This window comes from Ananas comosus, linkage group 14 (genome assembly GCF_001540865.1).
Source record: "Ananas comosus cultivar F153 linkage group 14, ASM154086v1, whole genome shotgun sequence".
Lineage (NCBI taxonomy): Eukaryota > Viridiplantae > Streptophyta > Magnoliopsida > Poales > Bromeliaceae > Ananas > Ananas comosus.
The window spans coordinates 7,873,786-7,896,022 of NC_033634.1; the positions used below are offsets into that span (position 1 = coordinate 7,873,786).

The window sequence follows — 22,237 nt, forward strand, 5'->3', positions numbered from 1 at the left end:
GTTCACTTCACATTTCTGGAAAAGCCTACAGGAGGCCCTTGGCACACGGCTCGACTTCAGCACTGCATTTCATTCCCAGACAGACGACTATTCAAACTCTGGAGGATATGTTGCGAGCCTGTGTTATCGACTACAAAGGAGGCTGGTGTAAGTACTTACCAATAGCCGAGTTCGCCTACAACAACAGTTATCATGCTAGTGTGGAGATGGCACCGTTCGAGGCTCTTAATGGGCGAAAGTGTCGATCTCCCATTTATTGGAGCGATGTGGGCGAGCGCACGAAATTCGGCCCCGATGTGTTGCGAGAGGCGGAAGAGAAGGTCCGCCTTGCTCGCAAAAGGTTACTCACGGCGCAGTCTCGACAGCAAAGTTATGCAGATAGGCGCCGACGAGATCTGGAGTTTGCGGTGGGCGATCGCGTTTTCTTGAAGGTTTCGCCTATGAGGGGCGTTAAACAATTTAGAGTTCGGGGAAAGCTAAGTCCCCGATACATTGGCCCCTATGAGATCTTGGAGCGGATTGGGACGGTGGCTTATCGACTCGCGTTGCCGTCGAAACTTGCAGATGTGCATAATGTATTCCACGTCTCCAATCTTCGCAAGTACATACCTGATCCCGAGCACGCAATGTTGTATGAACCGCCGGAGCTTCAGGAAGACCTCAGCTACGAGTTTCCGGTGGCAATTACAGCTCGTGAAGTGCGCAAGTTAAGGAATCGAGAAATTCTCTATGTTCGAGTTCGGTGGAGCAATCATAGCAATCGCGAAGCCACCTTGGAGCTCGAGGAGGAGATGAAAGCGAATCACCCACACTTGTTCGAGGATTAAGTTGAGGTACGAGTTTAGAATTTAAAGTTCTAAGTAAGTTTTATGATATCGAGTTCGTTTCGAGGACGAAACTCTTTTAAGGTGGGGAGGATGTAAGGAAGTGAATTCTCGAAATCCGAGAATTAGACTTCGTTTAGAACCGACTAGTTGTCGAGTGGGTAGGCTTCGGAAAGTCCGAAGATGATTAAATGCATGAAGTGCATTAAGGAAAGGTCCGCGAGAGCAGCAGTGCAAATCTGCACTGGAGCATAATTGCTCTCGGGGACCGGTCCTATCAGGCTGGGCTAGCGGGGATCCTTGATGCAACCGGTCTCTGGCGGAGAGGAACCAGTCCCCGAACGTTACCCCAGCGAGAATAGCCGAAATTTGGCTAAGTCCCGAAAATCCAACTCTCGGGAACCGATCTCTCGGACAAGGACCGGTCTCTCGAGGACCGGTCTCTCAAGCAGGAACCGGTTCCCGAACGCGAAATCCCCTCTGCCCAAGATAGAAGGCTCTCGGGGACCGGTCTCTCCGACCTGGGACCGGTCCCTCACTGCGAAAATGCCCAGTGAGGGCTGCTGCAGAGGATGGAAAGTTGAGGGGGCTATCTGCAAAATGGCATATATGAGAGGTGGGGGACCCCTCTCTTCCTCTCATTTGCTCTCTCCCTCTCACACTCTTTCTCTCTCTCTCTAGAACGAAAGGAAAAGAAGAATAGAAGGAGAAGAAGAGAAAGAAGGAAAAGAAGAAGAAAAGGAAGGAAAAGACCAAGAAGAAGAAGAAGATCATCTTCTTCCCTTTTTCCTTCAAGCTAGAGCAAGCTTGGAGCTTTGTATAGAAGTAAGCTTCAAAACCATCCATGGAGGATTTCTTGAGATTGGGTTTTATTGCTTAGATATGGTTCGAATGGAACCTAGAGGAGATAAATAGATGGTTCGAGCTCGCATTTGAAGCTCGCACCATGGATTTCCCCATCATTGCCAACCTAGGGCACGGATTCGGGATTTTTGGAAATCTAGGGTTTTGATCTATTTTAATAGATTGTAAACCTAATTGCTAGGTCTCGGAACGCGTCGGCGAAGACGGTTCGTCGATACGACGAGCGGGTGCGAAGATATCGCCGAATCAAGCGCTTAAGGGTTCGGATCGACCCGAGAAGTCGAGGCGTCGACCAAGGACTACGAAATCAAGTTTTCTACCGTCACGGCATCACCAAGAGGTGGGTGGTGACCATCCCGAAGCAATTAGGCTCCCTCTTATGTCTTAGTATTTTAAGACCTTGCATCTTCTGTTCACATGCATTATAGAATGATGGTGCATTGCCTTTCCTTATGCTTTCCTAGCTGATATCATATTATGCATTAGTTGCTGGATATAGGGGATTGATGAGGATTGGGTCGAGACTTGTAATCCTATAGTGCAGAGATGAAACAAAAGAACGAGTGGCATCTAGTTGTAATAAACAAAGAACGAGTGGCATATGTGAGTCGTAGCATATATGAAACCCATTGACTATGGTGATAGTAGCCCTAGAGGATAGGGTGCCCTTGAGGTGGGAGAATTGGATCATACTCATTGTCTGTTCCCAACTTGTGATGGTCGCTCCACACAAGTAGTGCGCTCCGGAGTCGGTCACGAGGGATGGCCTATTTGGGGTCCCGTGGAATAGGGATGGCCTATTTGGGGTCCCGAGGGATGGCCTATGTGGGCTCCCGCAGACGGTCTCGGATTCGCAGTTATCGAAACGGCTATGTGAGCAGTGGGCGAATCCTTGAATGAGCCACGAGATTAATGAACAAGTAAATAACCTTACTTCTTGGACATATGAAGAGCTAGTTGATTATCCATTTCATTGTGCATACATTCTTCATATACATGATTCGGACACAGTAGTGTAGCTTTAATATTCTGTTATTACAGCCTTGTATACCTATCTATCTGTTTATCTACTTGTGCCCACTTGGACCTAGTGGGGAGACCGGCGGAGTCGGCGGCCGAACCCACTGGGAACTATGGAAGATAGTTCTCACCCCACTCTTTTCAGGTTCGAGCTCGGGTGTCCCCGGCGAGCGCGAGGATCGTGGTAAGGGCTTAGCACCCTAGTTGCATTAGCTATCTACCCATTTTGTATTAGCTCTACCCTGTACTTATGTATGAGAATAGATGTTGTATAGGGTGAGGTTCGAGAATGCTTGTACATATGTTTTGGAAGAATGTAAAGATGGAATTAAATGTATTAAGTTGAATGAATGCAATAGATAAAACTTTCTCTCTTTATTTACTTGTATGTCTCATACTTGTATCTTGCTCTTGTTTGTTGGCACTGGTGGTGCTCCTTTTGATCGTGTATCTATGAATTGATCTCCTGGGTAAATTCTTATACATGGTCAGTTGGCTTAGCCTTGGGCGGACAGGGGAGGTCCTGTTCGTTCGGCGTCTGTTTGGCGCGCCCGAACCGGACCAAATTGGTAGCGGTCTCGGGGCGTGACAGTCTTCCTGTTCCAGCCATCCGGGTGGCCGCTGATCTACTGAAAGATGAGCACGAGTATTCTAGGGTGTCGTAGACCTCTATTGCTCACCTTAATTGGGTTCTACGAGGCTCTGATTGTCTAATTCAGAGATGTCTCTACCGATGACTTCTGGAACTAAGGTTTAAGTAGAGCCCCGGTGCGCTCCTCGGCCTCCATTCGTGCTCCAAACAGCGAGCATAGGCTTCGGCCCGTCGAGAACTATCAGCAAGCATTGCTGGTTCGTCTTGGAACCTTGCGGCGTTTGGTAAAGCATCATCTTTATTGTTTTTATATTCATAGTTGTTGTTATTGGATAGTGTAGGGGCTTTTATGAAAATTGGACAATTCAGATTGCCTCGGGCAGTGTGAGATCGCTATTTGTGATCCCTAGACTGGGTGTCCAAGGTCCCGTGGCCTTCGCGAAGTCCAATTCTAGTTTCGTTTAGTTTTTCGGCAAAATCGCTAGCGGAACACGACGGTTGATGTGGGGTTCACTTTTTATTGATGTGAATGCCCTAGGTTTGTCGACAAGCCTTGTCAGCTGGCTGCTCTCGTTGCCTCAGGTATTCCAAGACAACAAGTGAGCGGCGGAGGGTTTCGATGCCGAAAACAGCATTTCCAGAGACCCGAAACGGCATTTTGTATGTTATTGTATTTATATGTCAATTCAGCATATGTTTGTTATCCGAACACCTAAATTGGTGTGTTTTGGGACAACGGGTGACCTAAGGTGTACATCAGTACATTCCAGGGTATTTCAGTGTGTACGGGAGTGTTCCGGGAGACTTTCCGAAAATTCTGGTGGTTCCGAAGTTGTGTGTTTGGTGTTTTGAGCCGACTAGGTTGGACCTTAACTGGTAGCGTCTTTCGTAGGTCCGGTCGTCAATCCAGCACGCCTTGGGTGTTAGGTGTTGTGGCAGTTTCAGATGTGTGCTTCGATCCGAAGTCGGTACAGTGATGTTAGCTCAGTGACGTTCTTCCCTCACCGCTTTTCGTTGTCTTGACACATTATTTGTTAAGAACTACACCATTAGACTTCCATTTATGTTGCTCTACTTCTGCTCTCTCATGATTTAGTAGTAGAATGGTGCCTAACAATATTTTTCACATGACCTCTATCTGTGGGACCTAGTTGGTTGGTGACTATGAGTTTGGTGATACATAGGTGATACGATTTTGGACAGATATCTATTGTTGACTTATTCTCGGCTATTCACCACCTAATTGACTATTGAACATTTTGCATCGATCGTCACAGCTGATGTAGCAGCATGTCACAAATACGAGCAGTTTGGCCATCACAACGGTGTTCTTTTCCGAGAAAGTGATCGTTTATCCGACCCTTGAGCCCTTTGCAAGGTGCTAGTTAGGGTTATGTGCCGGTGTGTGAATGTATACTGTATAATATTTTTTATATAATCTGATTATCTCTTTTATATATTGTTGATTATATCTGTTAAATTATATTTTAAATTTCAAATTAAGAAGAAAATTTTGGAGCATGTTATATTATTGTAGACCAGATGCATGCAATTTTTTTGAAGTGAATATGAGAGAATAGAAAGGACACGTGTCGCCTCCATACTCTATGATGTGATGGAACTCTCTTTAAATACAAAGTATAGATATAGATGCATGCAATTTTTTTGAAGTGAATATTGGCAAATAGGGAGGACATGTGTCGCCTACATACTCCATGATATGATGGAACTCTCTTTTAATATAGAGTATAGATAGATATAGATAATAATATATAAAGGATATTTATATACTTTTACCCGCATTTAAGGAGAAAATACCATTTTATGCACCCGGTGTGTAAGTAAACATAGATCATATTTATTTAATTAGATTGTAATTTTATAATATTAATTATTAAAAATCATGAAAGGTTTAGTGCAGGCAATGTTTATACATGAGTGGTTGCGAGGAGAAACTATCTCACGCACCGGGTGTGTACTTATATCTTATATATACCACATGATAATTCTTAAAAATCATGAAAGGTTTAGTGCAGGCAATGTTTATACATGATGAAGATCACGTCTATTAAATTATAGTTTAATTTTTTTAATAATTAAAATTATGTTTAGTAAATGTTATATTTTAATAAACCGGGTACATGAAATATTCTTAAAGTTAAAGTGGAAGAATTGAAGGGGACACATGTCCCTTCCTAATCCGCTGACATGACCCAACTCTCTCGAGAGAAAAAGTATAGAGAGAGGAAAATTTTTTTGTTGCACCTAGTGATCACTAAAGCTCCATACACCTAGGGGTGTAAAACGGGCCGGGCGGCCCGTGGCCCGCCCGGCCCGGAACGGTTGCGGGCCCGGCCGTGGCCCAGCACGACCACTGTAGTACCCGGGTCGTGCCGGGCCGGCCCGGCTCTTCGGGCCGTGCTGGGCCGCAACCTGGGGCCCAACGGCCCGGCACGGCACGGCCCGAAACGGGCCTGGGCCGTACCGGGCCGAGGAGAATCGGTGGCCCGGCACGGCACGGCCCGATTGGGCTGTGCCAGCCGGGCCAGCACAGCCCGGAACCCCAGGCCCAAGGCAAGTTGCCTTGGGCCTGGGGTTTGATCTCTCCCCAGGAGATCTCCTCCCAAGGTTATTTTGGTCCAATGGACCAAAGAAATTTGGTCCATTGGACCAAGGTTTAAAGTGCCGTGGCACGGGGGCGTGCCGCTACGTCCTTGGCACGGTACGGCACGGGCACGCTTGCGTGCCGACACGTGGCACGCTTGCGTGCCGACAGATACGCACGACCTCCTACTGGCACGCTTTGGCACGAATTTATTTAAGTTTTTTTGGTTCCAGTAAGCTTTTATAATGTTATTTTGAAAGATTTAGGCAAGCTATTATTAATTTTTGCTATGTATAGCTTATTATACTCATCAATTAACATGCATGTAAGCATTCTGTATATAAAGTACAACTATACCTGATGTAGAATATAAATTAAAATTCTTTTATTTTTATTTTTTTTTATTTGAAAAGTACAACTATACTTGCTGTAACAATTGAAAATTCTTTTGTTTTTAATTTTTTTATAATTTAAAAAATTATAACAGATAAAATGATAAAAAATTTTATTTTTTCTAAAAACGTTTCAAAATCTATATATTGATTCGATTAGGAAGTATATAATAACTAGAACAACTAGAATAGTACCGCAATTACATCCATATTTTTTTTATTCTTTTAAAAAATATCTAATCAAAATTTGTTTAGGAGATCAATTTTTGTTCCCCTGATTCATCGAAAACTTCGCGGTGCGACAAATTTTGACAAAATAATTTGCGAAGAAAAAATAGATGTCTATGGTGATTTTAGAGTTCTACTACAATTAAATTGAAGGTAGAGTCATGGTATGTACGAAGTAAACGTCGGACACTGAAGAGGAAGTAGACAAAGACTGTAGTGTTCTAGTCTAAGAAACTTAGGCCTCCTGAGACTAAGAGAAATATCTAGACACCTTCTACCGTACCTTGTATAAAAGTTGAGTTCGTGTGTTAACGCTATACCGGCACTAGACGCTAAGTTACTCCAAACGTGGAAAAGTAGTGGTCATTAATAAAGGAAGATGTGTAATTTAAAATTGAAGCAAAAAAAATGAATTATACGAATTATATGTCAAAGATTACGAAGCTATTTACAATGCTGTATCCAATCTGCCGAAAATACGAGTCGTTCTGGACACCGATATGTATACAGACAATTAGGATCACGCAGACTAGTCCTAGAAGTTGTCCATATGTACCAGAACACAAATAAGAAAGACAAAGAAAAAAGGGAACGAACTCGTAGTATAATAGGATTTATGGAAGTCAGAAAGAAAGAATCTCCTCTTTGGTTCTGCAGATTATCGTATCGTCACCAAACCCTTATAGCGTAAGTTATCGATCTAATTAAACAAGACGTTCCTTTTAAACCGTTAACGTTCATGGAGATAACGTACCGTATTAAACCAGGGATCGGTCAGTCTTGTAATATCATTCCCTTCTACAACTCCTAAGTAATTAATGATAACTTCGTTTGTTCATCAAATCAGTACTACTCAACCAATGTTCTAATACAATACCCCAACACACGAAATAGAGTGATTCGTCAAACACACTATCAACGGTTGGTTATGCTTAACTTAAGGCAACAAGTTCATTGGAATATGGTAAAATCTAAACAAACGTAACTTGACCGACTCCATAACTCCAGCCATATTCTTACTGCACTGACTTTGGTTCTATGTACCATAATAGTTCTACAAGAGAGAAACTTACGACCGTACTAGATACAGATAATCCATAAACATATAAACCGATCAAGAGAACCTAGAACCGTTTGACATGAAGTTTTGACAATCCGTGTGCTCTTCGTTGTTTTATCGATCTCTCAAAAGTTCAAACTTCAATAAAAATATTTTAATTAGTATAACACGCATTTTTTCGTAAAGACAGCGCAGCTGTTCTCTCTCCATTGATACTTTTCAGTCCTAGGAAAAGAGAGACACGTTGTTCAAATTTACATGATAATTTAAATAGTCTTTGTTAACAGAGTAACAGGTCTTCCTTACGCTCTTAAGTTATTAACCGAAATGTATCATCCCATTGGTAGAGAATTAAACTTTGGTGGTTGGACGAGTTTAGACCCTGGTTAAAAGACAATTCCGACTGATGAGGGACGACCTACATATTTGAATCTACGTGATATGACGACTAAAAACTACGTTGTTTTATTTGTCTTATTTCACCTTAACATTTACTACGGTTTAATCGTAATTTAGTGTAACAAATAAAATAAAAATAAAAATAAAAATGAAAATAAAAATAAAAAAGACAAACGTCGTAGTTGACACCTTAGAACGTGTTTCTTGATGACGAAATGGAAAACCGTCCCCACGCAAATGAAATCCCTGGTGAATGTGAGAAAATTGGCTCCATGACCGGGACAGTATTCTAGGCTTCCTGTACAAGATCGGAGTCCGATTTAAAACCTTTAAACTTTTGGGAAGAGATTACTCATCATAGAATATCAACGACACTAAAACACACGACTTACACTATTACACAACGGAACTATGTACACGACGTCCGCGAACAACAGGGTTTCGAACAAAATCGACCAGCTAATGGACGTGTTGTCTTACGTTGACATATATAGAGATAGGTGAGAAACGAGAAATTTATTACTACGAAGATCAACAAACACGTCAGAAAAAACCCAAGTAGTAGTGGTACGTTCGTTGAACCGAAAGACCGAAGTTGTATAAACGTGAAATATTTACAGATAAACTGAGTACGTAAACATAGTACCTTTTTTGTTGAGAACAAAGCGATAACCTGAGACTTAGATGAGACACGAAAAATATACCACCGAAAAAATACGGGTAGGGTTCCTAATTTCACGGGTAGCCGTGCCCGGCATAGCACGGTCGTTCTATAGCCATGCTATGTTGGAGGCACGGCTACTGTGTTGAGTTTTGGGAGATAAAAACTTTAATCATTCATTGAAAGAGTTATTTCAAGTTTTCTAAACTATTTTTATGTATTATTTATTAACCATATAAACAACGGCTTTTTTATTTATAAAATACGGTAATGCACAGCTATGTATATATAAAAAACACTAGCTCTACGTAGCCGTGCCGAGCTGTACATGACACGGCCGTTCAAAAGTCGTGCCGGGGCACGGTGCTGTGAATTTAGGAACCAGGTAGGAGAGATAATGGTAATAAACCGTACTTCATGAAAAAGACCAAAGAAGAAAAAATAAAAAACCGATTGATCCAATTAGATCTGGGTTTATATTCTTCATAGAGTCTCGAATCTAGTACCGGACTCAAGGTGTTACCACAACGACGACCTAACTCTGAACGAGGAAAAGTCCATTTGGATAGACAGAATCACGAACTATACGGATAGATCCCCGCACCAACGTGTCAATTCATCATCGAGACAAAACGTGGTACAATAGACGTTGAAGAAAAAATAACCAATGAGAAGTACAAATTAGGTCCCTTTTTACAGATCTTGTACCTATGTCATATTGTTTGGACTTCTCGGTTTAACATGAGTACGACCAGAAGAAGAACGTAATCCTGACGTACCTGTAGATGCTCAAAACTGCTAGTGTCTACATATGTCTATGGAAAGGGTCCATAACGAGACAAAACAAACAAACACTAGTTTAAAAATTACTTTTGTCTACCAGGAAGTAAGAAGGTGACATAGACTAACAATAATAATTCTAGTCTTGAACACGAATTACGATACTACGGTAAAAAAGAGTAATATTAAAGAGTGGTGATAACAATAAAGCAATCGATCTAGGTTTCTCTTAACATGTACCGAATCAATGAAACAACTTCCCGTGTAACCGTACGTTAATTAAAGAACATTACTTACGGTGAGCTTATTATGTGGTAGTCCAGCCAAGGTGTTAGTTCAGTACGGAAAACGACGAATCGGATCAAATCCTACGCAACAGGTTTGTATGGACGAAAGTACGAAAACTTCCGAAACTTGAAGGAATTCGCGAAATCTTGAAGGGAGGATACCAAGTTTTATTACCACCTTAAACGATAGCCTCTTAGGAAGAGGTTACAATCAAGGGACAAGGGTGGTGGTAAAGTTTCGTAACCTCTTCCTTTTAAGATCTCGTTATAATCTAAAAAAAAAAAAAAAAAAAAAAAAAAACCCGAGAGATTTGGTACTTTCATCCACGTAAACCAATTGTGTAAGGGTTTGATTCGGAATGTCACCAATTGGAGGAAGTGTTATCGACATTAGGCAGTCTTACCGGTTCTTGCTGAAATCATAACCTCTTACAACAACACATAATCTGACCATCTGGACTATCTAGGTACAACCGGAAATCTATGTAATTATAACTACAAATTAAGTGTACTTTCACGATGCTATACAATAAACCGAATGGTTTATAGAGAACAAGATCTGTTTGTTCCAAATATCTCAGTTCTATAAAATACAACCTATTTTACTTCTCCTAAAACCTCTCCTAACGGATCAAAATAAATTCTGAACTATCGAAAACACCACCAACTCGTAGAACAAGTGTGTACGGATACGTCAGTTAAAGACGTAGACTCTTACTTAGTACGTGCCTCTAACAACAGACAACGACTAACACATAGTGTAGACATGATAAAGGTCGTATTGAAACTAGATGATAAACGAGTAGTTACTTTAAGAACATTTTTTAAATGTTTACCATTTACAAACAAGAGAGGACTAGGGAGTTTGGACGATAATCGTAAACGGATATACGTAAAAAAAAAAAATTCGTAGACTATTTAAAGTGGACTATTGTAGAAGGTTAGTTATGAAAGCAATTACAGTGTACGTCAAGGTTCTAGGAAGGAAAGATCAACCTAAATGTTAAAACCTGAACAAAATGGAATATCGCTGGAAATAAGTACTTTTCGTCGACGTTGTAGAACGAAAGTATTTTTTTTTTTGGGGTGTACGAGACTTAAGTTGCAAAAGAAACGCGTCCAATAGTAAAAAAACGTGAGACAAGTCAGACTAACCCAAATACCAAATAGTAGAATAAATCGTTACAGTAAACACACTACTATAATAGAAGAGAATACACAACGAAAACCCACTATAAAAAGACTTTGTCTTCAACTAGAGAAAACGGGAAACATCAATACGTTAAGAACAGAAAATTCAAAATTGAATATTATACAAAGAGTAGCAAACTTGTGAACTATAGGTCCTCGTGCTAAAATGATGACAACCCCATAATGAACCATACCGCCGTAGAGTGTCCCCCTGTTACGTAGGACGATAAAGTTTCCATCATTTAACGTAAAATTTCGAAAACATAGTGATAGGCATTCACAGGTTACAGTGACTTTACGACAAGTCAGTGTAAAAAAACACGTTTTAGTTGGTGTTTTAAGAACAAACACATAGACGACATAAAAAAACTGACGGAAAAAATTCTCTAACTTTCTTCTACAAACATCAAGAAACATTATACCTACTAGTGGAATCAAGAAAACGAACGTAGTGTTGAGGAATCCTGTTAAAGTGTAAAATCGAATATTTATAAAAACATTGATGAATAAATCTACGAAGTGGAGGTATAACGAAGAGCCGAAGGAAGTAGGAAAGAACTGGACCTCAACGGTTGTTAAGACGTCCATGATGACGAAAGATAACGAAACTTAAGGGTAGAAGAATAGAAAGTAAACAATTGAATAAAAGAATAGAAATTGAACGTAGTGATTTCAAAATGAATCACACGACTAAAAAGCGATGTCATAATGGTTTTGGTACAGTACAAAGAAATTTTCCTTCAAAATTTTATAAATATGGAAGACTTTATTCTAAATACCTAACTTGCCTATCCGACTTAAACTGAAGTAACAAGTAATCAGAAAAGTTAACAGTATGTCAGTCGACGTAACTACCCTTAACCCGAAGAAATACTTCCTAGTAGGGTAGGTAATTGTTACTTCTACGAAAACCATTAATCAAAAGAAGAATGTAGAACATACCTAGAAAACAACCATCTAACTTAAAATGAAGAAACCATAGTATTATAACAGTGAGAAAAGACAACTCGAAACGTCGTGATCGTGGTTATTTATATTATCTCTCCTTAGTAAAATATAGTAATATACGGTTCTCACGATCTTTCCGAAGATCGTGGAGAAACATTGGAAAAACGAGTCCCTAAAAAGCAATCAGAAGTTTACAAATAAATTACTTCTCTTACATCTTAGAGACTAACAACATAAAAAAGATTTTAGAAATTCTACCGTGGGAAATGAATACTCTGTCCTGAATTATGGTCAGATTTCACCATTTAATACTATATCTATCCACCTTAACAAACAAACAAAAAAAAAAAATTCAAGACCTTCTAAATATACGAAAACATCAAATTAGTCTTTGAATAAATTAATTGACGAGAAATTAACGGACATCCCACTCTAGCCAGCGTCTTCACCACCTCTATTACATGAGCTTTCTCTTCCTATAAGACAACGACGTCCTAGACGCGAGCCTGAACAACGGAATCCATATATCTTATAATAACTCCTTTACTCTCCATACACAAAAGATAGAAATTGATTGTCCTTCCTAAACTTACACAAAAATTTTCCTGCTCCGTTTCTACGTTAACCAAAGTACCTGTGAAAACATCTGGCTGAAAAGGTCATGTAGTCGCCGTTCCCTCAAATGTTACATACCAAACAATTGAGAACGAAAAAATTAAAAAGGGATAAAAATTAAGGTATACCATTAACAAGCCGATTCTATATATTATATGACAAAACTATGGAAATTAAAAATTCTTATTACCTCGTTAAATCTTCTGTCGTACCTCTAATAGTAAAGATTTAAATCAGTGATATATAAAAAGACTTTTTTTTAAAACATATAATACATATTATACATGAAATGTACATGTAAACAGAAAGATACTACTAAATGTGTACATATATGGTAACAAAACTAAGAAGAGAACAAAGAAAACTTACTATTGTTACTTCACTTACTTAGCCCTACCCATCGTAAATAGTTTTTTTTTCTAAAAACATTTGTTGTTGTATAGGATGAAGGGATACTACTGATTGTGTGCGGGCACAGGACCAGATCTGGTATCAGTTAGAGTGGGTTGACGAATATAATATGAAGAGCCTCGACCGTAACAAAATTGACTTGATAACCTGATTTGAGTTCTATAGATATACTGGATTGAGTTCTATAGACATACTGGAAAGATCAAGGATAACCGAAAAAAGTCCTCTTTAACAGTTTGAGTTCGGTTGAATGTCTACTAGTTTTGGCGTTACACCCCGTCCAAGACATAAAGAGAAAGTCATAAAAGAAGAGGAATCTATAAAATATCGAAGGAAAGGAATCTTTATTCTTATAACTCCTTGAAACAAAAACTTCAAGTTAAACGAAACCTCGATAATCACAATAAACGAAGAGAAAAGTCTACTACCTACCTTGTGTTAATTTGTAACTACAGTGACGTGGTCCTCGTTATTAACGATAACGCAATTATAAAAACTTCCAACTCATCATTACGTAAAGATAGTTGTTGGAGAACGTAAAAAAGCTAGGTACAACATCTAAAAACTTCAAAGATGATATAACAAAACTATTTTTTAAGTAGTACGTCTGACTTAGTCTTCATTACCGACGAGCTGAAGTTTAAGGCTGGTGAGTAAAACTTAACGTTATGCACTCCGGACTAAAATAATACGACGCATGATAACGTGCTTTAGATTATAATACCTCGTCCACTTAAGATTAATGTGAAGTAATAAATTGGAACTTTTTTCTTTTCTACCATAGGTCGATATATAAAAACGTTAGCACATCTTATGTCGGAAGATCTCTAACCTAGCTTAGAGTTGAGGGACTTTAACACTTTCTACCCTAGAAACTTCATCCCCTACCCCCTTAGTTACCACTGCTTATACTACGTCTTCGAGAACAAGTCCGAATACAGTTACATCAGTGACCTCGTACGTATCGTGAACCATAAAGTGACTCGGACACGAGAATACACGGAAAGGTCAACCACAACCCGGTCAAATATCAGAAATAACAGCTTATATATATACCACGGGGATATACAGAGATAAATCCTCCAATACGACTACCTAACAAGGATAAAGAGGAAAGTACGATAAAAATTAAAACAACAATGAAGGATTTACTATCAAACGATGGAATTTTATAACGGAAGTTACACATATTTACTTCACCAGACATTCCTTGCTTTGAAGATATCCCTACGAGGGGTGGTACTCTTCCCCAACTAGTGGTGTCGAAATGTCATAATGACATAAATCTCGAGAACACGAGGATAACAAAACACCTTTCCAAAAAGTTAACGACAATTTACGGTAGTTAACGAATAACAAAAGTCCTAACTTCATACGACCGTGGTTTTTACCACTACGGGTCCTCGACGAAGTATCAATACGACAGATAAAAGAGTTACTCCATTAGTAAGAGACATTCGAATACGTTTAAACAATACACGAGATTAAAATAATAACAGAATACGTCTATTTCGTATATGGACAACGTTCAGGACGACGTCATGGTTTCCCCAATGACGTCATACATCTAGCACCCTGAGACCTCAATACGAATGTAGAGTAACAAGATAGCGAAAGAGACCAATCTTATTATTCTTAGGAAACGGGTGTATAAAACTATGAAGATAGTGAAAGAAACCTCAATACGAATGTAGACCTTCATGCACTAGAAGGTAGTCATCAAGGTCAACTAAAAGTATCTAACAAGACAAATGTATTTGTATATAACAAAGCAAATGTATTTTCGAAGGAAAGACACATTACCTCTAGGAAAAATATTATAAAAAACAAAAAGAAATACAAATACGACGTATTACGGACCAGAGAATGTCTAACATCGAAACAACTATTTTCAACTAGAAAAGGGTCAACTAAAGGTAACAAAAAGTCAAATGTATTTATAAAGGAAAGACACATTTCCTCTAGGGAAAGTATAAAAGTAGGACGTATGACGGAACGGAGAAAGTCTACATCGAAAGAAGAAAATAGTCAATGAACTATGAAAAGATACGTCATTGATCAAAAAAAAGGGGAAGAAAGTATAGCACTATTACAAAAGAAAAAAAAAAAACCGATCCAATACCGTCCAAGACCTGTAGAGGTCTGTAAATCTAACGATTCTATGGAAGCTCCCGCTTCAAGACGTCTACCCGTATACTTAATACCTTAGGTCTACCCACATTCAAAATTTAAAATACTTACTTTATCCTACTGAATACGGTACGCTGACTTCTTTGCTTAGTAGGTACTAAAAACCTTTAAAGTCGTTCGAATGTACCAATTTCGCCGATTTTGACTTAACTTTTAAGTACAGAGTAGTTTAATCCTTTCCGTACGTGGGTGTGTTCGTAATTTTAACACTTCGAAACATCGTAAACTATTAGATAAGTGTAAAAACGTTTCTTAATTAAAAGAACGACGTCATAATAACAGAAGATTAACCTATTCGAACGCATATAAGAATATACACGACATACCTCCTTAAATAGAATGGGACGAGATGGAAAAGAGAAGGACTTGTAGTTACCTGACTACTAGTTGTACAAGAGCAACGGCGGAACAAGATAATAACTTGTAGTTGTCTAAGTACTAGTTATACTAACAACATCAAACTTAATTGGATGTATATAATAGTACTTATATTTTTAAAGAGTGTAAGAGTTAAATATAACGAAAACATCCATTCGAACAGGTACCCTAAGAATAAAGAGCCCCCGCCATACGTTTGGAAAAGTTGGCCTTTGTCACGACAACGACGAGACAACTAATGTGAAATGGGAGCAAACGGATGACCTGGTTTACTATTAGCAACGGTGGAAGTCCATACAACTAAAAAAAAGTAAACGTCGTACAACGTACAGAATAGTAAAAAAAAAAGTAATTCAACGCGACTATTTATATATAAGTACCACGGTGAATAAATCCGTAAATCCGTAAACATGTATTATCGACGGCTTAGAGCAACCCAAGTTTGCCGTCTACAACTATGACCAGATGGACACATAACAGGTGAACTCCACTGTTAGTCTCTTTGTCTTATGATGCGACTCTGATCGATGACACTTCAATGAGGAACATAAAACGGTCTTGCGAGACACCATACATTAAATATTAAGTCGAACCCTTTAGATATTTTAATTAACCCAAGAAACCATTAAACAATGGTATTAATAAGATGGATTAGTTGAGAGAAACGTTCCAACGTTCTTGCTCAGTTTAAATTCACATGATAGGGTATATAAAATCTTAACTTTCTTTCTTTTGATTATATTACTTCACGGGAAATCTAAATGGCTCATTATACTTATTAATGAACAGAATCAGATCCTTTGACATCAAATCCTACGTAGTACAAAAAATGAGTGATAAAGGAGGAAATCTTATCTTAGAAGATTTCTTTATAAGACTCTTTCTGCATTCGTTGTATTAAGACACCTTTAACTTCCGTATATTTCAATAAATAAGTAAACGTCAACTTCTCACAAGTTCAAACACCAGGGTCTATGACCGGGGTCAGGTATCTCGAACATGGACTTCCAGTCATAGTTTTCTGCTTCAATCCAAAAGAAAGTTTTGAAAACCGTCATAATTTAGGAGACAATAAAACATACGAAATTTTCTTTTTGGAACCACCTCTAGGCCTCTGTTCTCACTAGGTAAATTACCACCTGACAATATGTAATTCGCTTTTCAACCTAGGACAAGTATACGTCTACTGGGTCAACCTACGGTTAGAAACGAAAGCGCTCGTTACGTGTTCCAATTTTCATAAACGTTACATCAGAGGTATATAAATAAATAAACGAATAAATAAATAAAATCTCATCACATGTAACTCCCCTTAATTCAAGGATCAGGAACGTCCAAAGACTGTGTAGTACGTATTCGACAGGGTGATGTTCTTAGTCGCCGTTCCTTTTGTCAAGCATATCAAGAATTACAACTACGTCAAAGCTACGTTACGCATAATTGACGTCGACGTAAATACGAAGCTCTTCTCATCGAAAACGTGTCGAAACAAAACTGAGAAGGATTCCACTTATCTGTCCAAAGTCACAAAAGTCATCTCAGCCTGAAAGTAAAAAGCTTTGAGTCCACGACTTATAAGGAACATTTTCATGGTCACTGGAACACGTCAAGCTAATCACGGAGACCTACCAATAAAACATCGAAGAACGGAAAACCGAACAGCAAGTCTGTGCTATACGTATTAAGGACTTAGACGACTAGTTGCATTGGTAACATAATATAGTCTTTTTATAGAATTTTACCGGATCCGAAATCTCATAAGTCTAAGAATGTCTTTAAAGTTAAATGGATCAATCCTACGGTTAACTCTTTGAGTCGCTCGGAATCTCAAAAGTCGAAGAATGTCTTTCACGATAAACTCGATCAATCATACTGTTTACTCTTTGAGTCGCGCGGAATATCATAAGTCCAAAAATGTCTTTCAAATAACTGGATCAATCGGACTGTTTACACTATGAGTCGCTCGGAATCTAATAAGACTAAGAATGTCTTTCAACTAACTGTGAACAATCGTAAGTGGGGAATCTTTGAATAACAAAAACTACGTTCCTAGACTGTAGAAAACAACATTTGTTTGTTAATCAATGTCCTTTTAGTAAACTACACCCATTCGTCCACTTTTCACTTACAGTAAAACAAATAAGTACTAAGATGAAAACGACAGGACGATTATTCTTTTCCAATCAAAGTTGTTCCTCACTGGAAAACGATCCCAAAACAAAAGTCCTAGATGTACAAGGGGAAAAAAAATAATTCCAACTCTGCCCTCTCTTACCATCGTAAGTTAAGTGAGTACCGGAAAAACTCATAAAAACATATTTACTTGAATCGACCTAAACACTTTAGTAATCCCAAATCTTAAACACGTGGACGCCCATAATGTTAGAAGGCGTAATTTGGAAAAAGGTGAATTTTCACGATATAAAGATAATAAAAAAAGTTCTTATTCACGGCACAGTGCCCCAGCACGTCCTTTGAACGGCCGTGCCATGCCGTGCCACACACGACTCGGCAAATCTACGCACGGCCAGTTTTTTTAAGAACACACGGCTGTGTATTATCGTATTTTATAAATAAAAAAAATCGATGTTTTAAAAGAACGATAAACAATACAGAAAAACAGTGAAGAAAACTTGAAATAACTCGTATAAACAACCACTAAATTGCTTATCGATTAAAACTCAACACCGTAGCCGTTCCTATCGTCACGGCGGGGCACGGCACGCCGTGCCCCGCACGGCACGGCACGGGGGTTCTTCCCCCGTGCCGTGTCCCCCCCAGAGCCTGGGGGGGATACACGGAGCCGTGTACGGGGCACGGCGAGCTCTGTCTCGCCGTGCCCACGTACACGGCGCCGTGTCACGGCGGGCACGGTCGAAAAAAAAAAAAAATCAAAAAAACCGAAAAAAAAAAAAACCAAAACAGAGAAAAAAAAACAAGAGACCCTATGTCTCGGAAGCGGGCCGGTAGATATAACGGAAAACAAGTGAAAAGAAAATAAAAAAACTGTAACACAACAGAAAAACAGTTGAAAAAAAAAAGAAAAACCGACTACGGAAAAAAAAAAAAACGGAAAACCGAAAAAGAAAACTGAAAAAGAAAAAAGAAAACAATTTAATTTTTAATATTAAATTGAAGAATAAATTGTTATATTTTCATTTAAAAATCAACTATTTAGACTAGGTATGGCACCCCCCGCTTCGGGGGGCGTGCGGGGAGCCTACAGTCACCACCCGATGCCCGAGCCCGGACAGCCGGGCTCGGGAGGCGAAGGTGGTGTCTGTAGGNGGGCCCGGCACAGCCCGGCCCGGATATTGGTCACAGGCCGAGCCGGGCCAGGCCCTAGCCCGTTTCGGTCCGAAAAATGTGGGCTACACCCCTACATACACCATACAGTATACATAATTTTTGTTGGAATATCTAATAATTAATACCACAAAATAATATATGATATAATATGTACAATATAAAATATTTAAATAATTCATTATACTGTGAAAATTTATTTTTTATGCACATCTCCAGAGTTGGTTTATAGTGCACCAAATGCGTCCAATCTTCTTTTTGGACATGTTGCATACTCTCATTGGCTCCTTAAACAGTGAGGTGGCTCAATATAGAACCATTTTCTTGATGTGATGGAAGTCCCAAATTATGTATTCTATAGATTCAGATATAAAATTTGGACTTTGAATATAAATTTAAATTGAAATTCAAGAGTTAAAAACATACAATTTTGAATTCAACATTTCAGCTTAAACTTTTTGAGTTTAAATTTTGTTATTTTAGATTTATTTAGTTCTATTTAAATCACTAAGAAGTCCTTTGAAATTAAACTCGAATTTGAACTCAAGAGTTAAGAATACAATTTGAAAACAACATTTGAGCTCAAAGTTTAAATTTCAGTTTAATTTTTAAATTTAAATTTATTTAGTTTTAATTAAATCACTAGAAGTCCTTTCAATTCAAAATTAAACTCAAATTTGAATTTAAGAATTAAGCATGCAATTTAAAACTTAAATTGATCTTAAAATTTAAAATTTAAATTTATTTTAAAATTTAAATTTATTTAGGTTTAATTAAATTACTGAAAACCCTTTGAATGACTCCTATGGGTGTAGCTTGGAAAATCTCGAACAACCTCGATCCATCAATATCACGTGATCAATATCACGTGAGTGAAGGAGATGCTCGAAATTTAAACTCAACATTGAATTTATAATTAAATTGTAAAATTTCAATTTAATTTACAACTTCAACATAAAAAAATTTTTAGATTTATTATTCAAATTAAAAATTTGAATTCAACGACATTCAAATTTTGAACAACCAACATATATAATGAATTTAATGTATGAATTCTTTTTTAAGAATTTCAAAATCACAATTTTCACAAGTTTCATTTATATATTTTGTTTTGTTTTCACAAATTAGAGAGGGCAATTCTGGGAAATTGCATATATCATTACCTATATTACAGAAAATCTAATTATTAAACCAAACAATATTTTATATTATTAATAATCTAAGATGAAATTACTGTGCAAACATAATGCAATAGTACTACATTTATTGTTCCAGGAATGAGATGCTCCTTAATCTAGCAATTCGTGGGAATCTTTCATAATGCGAACCAAACACACCCTAACAGCAATTATACCAAAAATGTGAATATCACCAGCTTAAAGAAGAAAAGCTCACTTATATACTATAGTAAATAAAAGAAGCCAAAACGAATATAATCAGATGCCAAAAATATACTCACATGCCATCTTTCTTTGTTCGGTATTCTAAGTATTTTTTGAGGATATCATCAACATTTGGGGAACGAGGTAGCTTGACAAGCTGCAAAAGCACAACTGTATTGATTAGAATAATTCCATATTAAGAGAGTTTAAATAAGGGCAAATTTAAAAACCACCCTTGTGGTTTCGCACTTTCTCACTTTAGTATCCTGTGGTTTAAAGTGTATCAATTTAGTATCCTATGGTTTTATTTTTCTCTTTTTGTCGGCTCCTCTATTAACATTTCGTTAAATTATATACAAAAAACTTCAGATAGTCCACCTATGTTGATTGAATATGCACTTTAGTACCTTTTAGTTTTAACTTTGTCGCTGATTTAATAAAAAAAATTAGTGGAAGAGAAAATAAAAAGAGAAAAATAAAACCACAGAGTAGTAATCGATACAGTTTAAACCACATGGTACCAAAGTGAGTAAGTGCAAAACCACGGGTTGTATTTGAAGTTTTTCCTTAAAATAATATGTTAGAATTTAATGATAGTGTCTCCCAAGATTAAGACAATATTATGTTGCAAAAGAGAACGCCAAAAGAACTCTGAACAGCCTAATTAACATAGCAACTAAAGTGAGAATGAAGACAAATGTGATCCTAATGAAGAAGGTTATATCTGTAATAAAGATGACATAGTTTCAGAAATTATTGGGAAAAAAATATATATCTTAAATACAGGGTTTGATGAAGATATAAGTCTATAAGTTTAACAAGTAAAATCTCCATTTTGATTTGCCTTGATAGCTATTAGCTCCATTATACGAGGTAATATGTTGAACTAGTAAAAATCATATATTCCTACTGTAAGTGCTACTCTTACTTGACTTTCTTAACTTCCGCTTGCTGACTGCAGGTCACTATCTAAGGTACACATTCCTATTGATATGAAAATGTGATGTGAGATACAATTCAAAAATGTTTTTGAAGAGGCACGTAAAACATTGGTGAGATAAGGGGTTGTTTGATTCCTCAAAAAATACCCCAGAAAAAAGTTTTCTGGCTGGAAAAATATTCTCCGTCCATTTGGTTCCAAGAAAAAGTAGCTTTACTATAAAAGTTTTTTTTCCCCTTGAATTTCACCAAAAAGCTATTACAATCACTCTCAGATCCTAGCCCGATGCAGATTTACAATCTTTTTCTTATTAGATTATGATTATATACTTATTAGATTAGAAAAGATATATTATATGGAATATCTACGATATTGGGAATATCTTTTAATTTATTCTATTCTTATTCAGTTCCTTTATCATATTAGGATTATTATAATGATTTTAAGCCTATTAATAAAAGACACTCCTTTATTTTATTAATAAAGAAGTGAGTTCCTTTTAATGGCTTCCAGCTCAGACTAAATTAGAAGAGAAGGTCCCTCTTCCTCATAGAGTGAAAAAGCATATCTAATAGAGATGTTAAATATATCTATCGGAATTAAAGCCTAAGAAGTGGGAGATCCTAATCAAAGTCCCGTTTTGTTTTCTGAATTTTCTTTTTGGAAAACAAAAACCAAGTTTCAAGCAAAATACATGGAATTTCCCAGGAAAACAATTTTCCACAAGGATTGCCTATGCCACCTTGCTGCCACGTGTCTATGCTGAGGCCATGCCAACACGTGGCACGGGGTCGTACCAATACCGTATGGACAAAATGGTTTTCTTTTTGCATTTTTTTTTAAATGCTTTGCAGTTTCTTGGAGGTAAAAAGTTTCATAAAAGATTTTCCATAAGTAAAATATTTTGATCTTGTAAATCTTCTTAACATTTGGAGCAGTTAGTAAGCTTTCCTACAGCTGCTCCAATGCATAATAAAAATTGCATAATAGGACCAACTTTCAAGTAAAAGTAAATAGATAAATACAAATCAGAAGATTTCCTCCAATTTCTTTTATCATTTAAGTCTAGTGAATTTTTCCCATGGTAGTGTTTTCACTTGTGGTAATGTTTTCCTACAAATTTTTATCAAATTACAATTTTGGTTTTCGTTTCATGCGCATACT

General features: G+C 37.7%; 1 protein-coding gene across 2 annotated transcripts in view; it reads right to left on the reverse strand.

Annotated features, from left to right (window-relative positions):
* Positions 1-22,237, reverse strand: part of LOC109720431 (protein MRG1) — a 106,341-nt gene that overhangs the window by 31,920 nt on the left and 52,184 nt on the right. For both annotated transcript variants that reach the window (XM_020247540.1, XM_020247539.1), the window contains exon 8: positions 20,211-20,290. In XM_020247540.1, the coding sequence (XP_020103129.1) occupies positions 20,211-20,290 (80 nt within the window). The remainder of the gene's footprint in view (positions 1-20,210; positions 20,291-22,237) is intronic.